At 31.3% G+C, this 8080-nt stretch overlaps 1 protein-coding gene across 1 annotated transcript in view; it reads right to left on the bottom strand.

Annotated features, from left to right (window-relative positions):
* Window positions 1-8080, bottom strand: part of LOC106457203 (reelin-like) — a 134478-nt gene that overhangs the window by 101199 nt on the left and 25199 nt on the right. Inside the window, 4 exon segments of the mRNA XM_022383037.1 lie at window positions 134-252; window positions 3555-3669; window positions 5357-5420; window positions 6343-6452. Coding sequence (XP_022238745.1) covers window positions 134-252; window positions 3555-3669; window positions 5357-5420; window positions 6343-6452 — 408 coding nt within the window.

Here is an 8080-nt window from a genome sequence, read left to right as displayed (position 1 = left end):
ACGGCTAAAAGGGCGAGCATGTTTGGTGTGACAGGGTAGTCATGTTTTATACTTGTTATGTGTTATGCTTCTAACTTAAAATAAATTAAAAACATCTGTAGTCATTTTATTGTTCTGATAATTAACAACACACCTGCTACCTGTGGTGTTTAGTTCACGTGTCAGCAATTCTCGTGCTCCATCCTGGTTGAAGATGACAGCTTTTCCTCCTCCTAAAGCTCCACACTGGAATCCTAGTTCAGCTCCATGAATCTGTAAAGATGGATGCAAAGTTGTTATAGTTGCTTGAAGGTTTTATGGTAAAAATCCACATAGGCTACCTGTGCCAAATTAAACTTTTTTATATACTGTTATTTTAAAAGTAAAAAATACACATATCAGATGATAATTTTTGTTAAAAAGGTTAGTAAATTATATAGTTAAAAAGGCATATGGCTTGTACAAAAATTTAAAACATAGTCAGAATAGACAATATCATCATAACCAACGACATAATAAAACACGTCTGAAATGGTCATTGATGTACAGTACGATGATGACATGACTGTGCAATACTACTCACACATTGATGGGTCACTCCTTTGTATGAAATAATTATGAGTAATAAAGCTGCACCCAAAGTGGGGCTTTGCAAGGAGAACTTCCTTCTTCTAAACTGTTCCTGCACAAACTAGATAGTCAAAGACTGATTGTAGGTCTTATATGGTAAAGCTTATTCATACATCACTCACCCCAAATAGCTTGCCATTGTAATGAAGCCTTGCCTTGATGACAGGCTGGTAATCCATATAAGGAATAAAGCAAACCAGTTATATTGCCATTGAAGGTTGATTTGGCCACAGTTTTAGTGGATATTGACATGGCCAGGAATTGAGAAAAGTGGACAGAAAAACAAACAATAGTGAGAAATGGGCCAGTTTTTCTAAATAACCTAGAAAGTCAGTGAGAACTCGTATTAAGCAATTCCAAGACCTTCAAAGAGTTGAGTGAGTTGGTACAGATAGTACAATTACCGTTAAAGAGTAGTTATTACTTCCAGTGAACAGTATCTGATTTCATCAGGTTATTCAACAAAATATCATAGTGGTAATCATTATAAGTCATTGAGGAATGGGCTGATCATCTGACTCAATAATGTCATCCAATGCCAGACCCCTCTCAGTAAACTTTGCCTGTATACTGTCACGTTTTATGTATGGGTCAGATTCTTTACAGTAGGTGTCTGTCACTAAATGATGATAAATTTCTACAAGAAACAGCACACAGTTCACTTGTTTTAAATTTATATATTAAAACAAGTCAAATGTATATACAAACATTTGTTACACTGTTGGTTATCACAATTGTATCCAGAGCTTTAGATAACTATCTCGTTTTCGTCAAAGTGCTCACAGGCTGGTTCAGTTACTTTTGAACACAATTTGACAAGAAAAATTGTTTTTCAAACTCATTATTATACAGTCTTTGATAATTTCACTTTAAAATCACCACAATAACTGTTGGTTACCACAGTTGTATTCAGAGCTTTAAATAATTGTATTTTTTTCATCAAAGTCCACACAGACTGATTCAATTACTTTAGAACAAAATTGACAAGACAAATTATCATTTTCTACTCTGTTGTTACAATACAGTCTGTGATAATTTCACTTGAAAAAATCGCCACTATACACTCTTTATTTCTAAATAATCACAATCATACATGTCTGGATCTAAATAATAATCTTTCAATGCATATTTATACCCCAAAAGAAGTCTAAACATTCCACACAATACTAGATATTCTGAAGAAATAATACTCAATTAAAACAATGAGAAAAATTCAAAAAGTTCTAGTAACATGATGCAACAATAAAACAATCACTAACTCGTAACAATTGAATGTACACACTACACAATGTATGATTTGCAAACAATTACATAAAAAACTTGCCATAAACTCTCACTTCTAAAAAATAATTAAATATGACACCTATGCTATATAAACTATCCAAATCATAACTTTTGCATTAATCTTAAACTGAAACAGTTCTGTATATCTAATAGCTACATGTGGTTTTGAGCATAAGCAAGCTTCATCATGTCACAGAAATAGAACTATAAGATGATTGTGGGTTTGAGATATAAGCATTTTTGTAGGTTTTTATTTTTTGTACATTGAAGGAGCTGAGAGCTGTACTAATCTTAAACCCATATGAAAATTACCAGCTACATGAGTTAGAGTCTGGCTCGCGAGACTACACAGTATACGATATATAAGCTAGACCTAGAACTATTTTTGATGAAGAACTTCATCAATGGAAGAAAAGATGTCTTTCTATACCTCTCCAGAACAGGCCCCAGATACTGATTGACTGCTTAAAAGCATGCTTCAGTTTACCAAATATCTTTATGTTACTCAAACTCTTTGCCACACTGCCACTAAGTTCAGGTTCCTATGAATGTTCCGCATATGCTCTATGCAGGTTAAATAATTACTTGAGGTGTACATAAACCAAAGAAAAACCGAGTGCTCTAGCTTTAATACATAATCATTGTGTCACTGCTATCAACATTAAAACTATATGCAAGTTATTTAAGGAAAAGCACCCCAGAAATATGGAGCATGCTCACATATTGTTTCAGTAGTGCATGCATGCACGTATATGATAATGAATGATTGAAATAGCTAATATACGACTGTTTTACAGAGTTGTTTAAATTAGTAATATAACTTAATAATTAATAACTATTCTGCATGTACATAGTACAGTACTTTACTATAATAAAACACACATTTATGCTAACTTAAGTCTACCTTCCCATGCAGTGTTACAAGAGAATGACGATTTGTTGACTTTCCAGTGGATGTTTGTGAAGTTTATATGAACAGCCATGCAATTGTTTAAGCTATATTTCATGCCAAATTGCTTCCAGGTTTAATCTCACAGCACCTAGTTTTTTACAAATTTTCTTGGGGAGGGAGGTCGACATGCCTCCAGACTCCCATAGCATTAACATTCTTTACATGCTGATTGTACTTTGCACAATAAGTGTTGGCTTTTGAGCTCACAAATTAGAACCCCCTTTCATACATCCTGTGAATGAGCCTGAAACTTGCCCTATGTTTTGTAAAACAAAATCTAAATAACTTCTGAATTTATAAACTTCAAAATTGTATCCAAATAATGAACAATGGGTAAAAAATCCTGTTATAATCATGAAACAGGTCTAACATCTATGTAAAGATTTGGTAGATGTCTAAATTCAATCAAGCTTTAGTTAAGATGTATAAGCAAGTTATTCTTTTAAGTGATTTTTTAAAATGATTATTCACAAAAATATTCAAAATACTGAAATAAAAATATATTTTATTTTTCTTGAAGTATATATAAATATATATATATCTTTATCAATAAAATGATCAGAAAATGCAGCCACATAGCACTTCATTGATTACAAAAACTTTACATACTGTAGTATAAGTACTTACATTGAAATTCAAAAACAGATGTATGATGAATAGATCTAGTAGTAACTGACATGAGTTTCATGTTACATATTTTTTTAAATACCTTTATTACACTTGGTGTAGGTTGTAAGGTTGGAGTAGAAAATGTCTCAGAAATTTCAGCTGGAAATTGGACTGCTGGAACTTCACAACTGTTTCCAGAAAAGCCAAAGTCACACCTGAAAAGGTTGTCAAATAATGTTACAAAGCTAATTTATGTAAGATAATAAAAAAAAGAGTAGATAACAAAAAAAAATATTTTGTCATATATTCTATAAACTTCAAAATATACTTCTGTTTTAAAATTCAGACCACATTTGAAGTAAGTATCTTTCTGAAGAAACTTTTTATTTTGGGACACTAGTACAACTGAATCTACATATACAGTCTCTCAGGAAGCCATGGGTTTATTGACTTTTAATCAGTTTAATAATGGCTGGAGATGGCTTGAATGGGTAATGAAGAAAAACTTTAATATAAGTTTAACATAACAGCAAATGTACAACGTTTCGACAAGGTTTTGTCATCATTATCTTATCCAGCTCCACACAATTTTAAAAATCAGACTGAAGAGTGGATATCTGCAGAAAGGCATAAAAAATAACTGAGAAAATAAAGAATGGATATTAGCAGAAAGAAGCCTATAAAAATAAATGAGAGAAGACATCAAGCATAGTAGGTAATGAATTCTTGACAGTTTGTCTATCATGCAATGCTCCTGCAATTGTTGAAACATCAGCAAAATATGTTCTAACTGAATTACCATGTTAATGTCCTATATACTTAGATGAAATAACAGCCCATGTAAAAACATTTAATGATAACTGTGATGATCTGCAGGTTCCTAGCAGGTTAGTAAAATAAATCTTAAAACTTAACTCAAAGATATGCAAATGATGTTATGAATAAGTGTACTTTCTGAGATAGTTAGTGGGAAAATGATGGTTACAGACCTAATAATGTTGAGTACAGAACCTTGTAACATTAACATGCATCCATGGTGTTGGAGAAACAAAACAACTTCTGATGAATAATAAAAATTCAATGATCTTAGAAAAAAATATGAAAAGAAGAAAATCACAGCCTATATGAGTAAATCTATAAATTTCCCACAAAAAAAAACAATACTATTTGAAGGCTACCTAGGAAAATAGAATATTAGTTTCTACATGGTTAAATCCATAAACTTTCAACAATAAACATACAAAAATTACTTGAAATCTGTCCAGAAAAGTAGAAAATTATGGAATACATGAGTAAATCCATAAACTCCCAATAAGAAACATACAATATTACTTGAGAGCTGTCAAGGAAAGGAGAATATTACTGTTCACATGAATAAATCCATAAGTTCTGCACAAGAAACACGACAATAACTGAAAGCTGCCCAGAAAAGGAAATATTACTGTCCACATGAGTAAATCCATAAGTTCCCCACAAGAAACAAGATACTTGAAAACTGTCCAGGAAAGTAAATATTACTTGAAAGCTGCCTAAATTGTAAATCACTGCCAAGCAAGTTCTCAAATTATTCAAAATGTTAATTTATATATGTGTATATGAATTTTTACAAAAAATTTATAGAATGATCAATAGCTTTTAAAAGCAATTAACTCAGTAATAAAATTTCAAAAAGGGTTATTTACAACAAGGGAAGAGAGTACACAATCATCATTATTTGAAAACATAAATTATTCACACAAAAAATTATTTATATTAATTTTCTATTTGGCACTTATACATTTGCACACATAACATTGTACATCTCAGAACTCAAATTCATAAAATTAACAAAACTTCTTCATTTCTACTTATTCATAACAGGCTTCTAGTTTGACAACTGTAAACAACAGATATATTACTTACATACAGCCAGTCTTGGAACATTTTCCATGCCCTAAACATCCATTTGGACAGTAACCTATGAACACTGTAACAAAAAAAACACAATAGTGTGCAACAACTTCCTTTTTTTCATGTTCACTGCAAAGTTTGTGTTTACATTATGTTGGTATAGTCTATGAAATCATGAGCAAAAGCAAAGGAAAATATATTATGTCAACCATACTACATCCTCCATATTTAGTGCTGATGAAACATTTTGCTCAACACCAGAACCCATCAGGCCATCTGTGATATGACAAACATAGTAGTGGCCTAGGTGCTATATATATTATCATGAACACCAACAGTTTAGGTATGAGCAAATTAAGCAAGTGAATTGTAATTATTATCATTTTTATTTAATTCATTTACAAATCAGATGTTTAGGAAAGAATTAATAGCACATTATTAATTTTATTTTAGTATTTGCTTACACTGATGATATATTTATTTTTATTATTTTATTTGAATTAACTTTACTATCATTCACAAGAACTGGCACACTAGTTAGTTAGTCTTCTCCTGAAGTGGATCAACTAACCACAGCTTCAACAGTAGAAAACTACATAAATAATTCTAAGAAACCAAGAGAGACAGCAAAGCAAAATTTAATATGTCAACAACACTACATCTGCCATAACCATTGCCAGTGAGGCCTTTTGCTCAAAATCAGCTTTCTAATGATACACAAGAAAACTGATTAAAGTTTCATGAAAATTTCCTTTCACTATATTAGCTCTAATTTTTTTATAATTTAAAACCATGAACTTTTCATTTAAGCAAATATTAATAATTAAAATTTACTATTTTAACATAATATTTTCATATCACATTTTATAGATCTTATAACAAAAAGATTTTCAATAGTTAAAAGATAAACAAAATCATACTAAGAACATGAAGACAACTTTTCTTCACTTTAAACTAGTAAAACATTTTACATATGTAATTGTTAGAGTAATACTAACCATCATCAACTGCCCAGTTTGAACTTTCAAATTTTCCCATTTGACGAACACGAAATCTTATTGTATTTCCTAAAGCAGGATAAGGCAGTGGAAAGGTGACACGGGTCCAGCTGAATAAAGAAACAGCAAAATTTCTTGATGAACACGAGCAGTAAAATATGCATTATTGGTTATTTTGAAAATGAAATAGTTTTTAATAACCTCCAATATGAACAATACATATCAGAAAGTACAGTTATGATGGGAAAACATAATAATGATTCAACTAATGTATAAAACTAGATAACATTTTAATAGCTAGCTAGATAAATTCCTGTCCTTGCTGTGGTTTAGGGATGTGTGTATGTGCCAGTAAACATGAAATAAGACATTAAAACCTTTTGATCATATATCGAATGTCCACAAATTAATTTTCAACATAACAAGCTTTATTAATTTTGAAGAATTATAAATTTGTGCATGTTAGATATACATGACTGTTTCACTTAAATTTAATACAAGAGTATTATTTAGTTTATATTGTGTGAGTGTTAAAGTACGTTATTTTAAAAGCAATAGTTATGGCAAGTTTGCTTAGGTAACTGTTTACGAATCATTTGTTGTGTAGTTCAATTGTTGTGAATTGACATCACGTTATCTGAACATTCTGAATTTTTCTCATTGTTTTAAGTAGTTTGCTTGTGGTTTGTAGAAAGTTCTAGGCCTCAGTCAGGCAATATATATAGCCAACCAAGTAAGTGCAAGAAAGGAAGTTAAGTGAAGTTAGACAGCATGTGAGTTTAGCCATAACAGGCTATTTCTAAAGTGAGTTTCACAACTTTTATTGTAATAACAGAGATAGAGGAGGATAATTTGTCTTGTCAAAGGGTGTTCTAAAGTGATTGAATGCACCTGTGTGGACTTTGACAAAAAAAAAGAGACAATTATCTAAAGCTCTGGATACAACTGTGAGTGTAATGAAATTTTGTACATATATTTTACTTGGTTGAATATATTATTCTAATACAAGTGGATTGTGTGCTGTTTGTTTATTGTTGAAATTTATTGCCAACAAGTTATAGACACCTACTGTAAAGAATATGGCCTTCAACAAAACCTGACAGTACAAAAGTTTTGTAGGTACATCTATATAGTTAGTAAAGGTGGTATGCTTTTGTGGGGATGAAGTTATAAGTAGGTCATTAGGGCTAAATGCTAGGCTTAGGTTAGTATGTAAGGATGAGCAGATTGGCTATATGGACTTGTGGGATCAGTTCAGTGGGAGAAGGAGCTTTTTGCAATGGATGGTTTACATTTAAATAGAGTAGGGGCTGGCTTGTTTGCTATGGCTATTAACTCAGCTGTAAGGAAAGTTTTAAACTAGGACTGAACAGTGGTGAGGTCCAGGAAAACCGAATGAAAAAGAATAAAAGGCAGAGAAAAGTTTAGCATAGTAAATTAGTGTATAAGTAATTATAAAGGATAGGCTTAATTGTTACTATTGTAATGCTAGAAGTATAAGAAATAAAATAGATGACTTTAGAGCACTGGTAGGAATGGAGGATTTTGATATAATGGGAATAACTGAAACATGATAAAATATTGATGATTTTGATGACAGAATTTTTTTTGAAATACAGAGTTACAGGCTATTCAGTAGGGATAGAGTATTGAAGAGGGGAGGAGAGCGGCTTTATATGTAAAATGTGAGTTACATCCTGTTGAAGTTGAGGATATCAAATATAATAGCAAAGAGATT

Source organism: Limulus polyphemus, unplaced genomic scaffold (genome assembly GCF_000517525.1).
Source record: "Limulus polyphemus unplaced genomic scaffold, Limulus_polyphemus-2.1.2 Scaffold302, whole genome shotgun sequence".
In the NCBI taxonomy this organism is placed as follows: Eukaryota; Metazoa; Arthropoda; class Merostomata; order Xiphosura; family Limulidae; genus Limulus; species Limulus polyphemus.
Note: the sequence above shows the minus strand (reverse complement) of the source record. Positions and strands in the feature narration are given on the sequence as shown.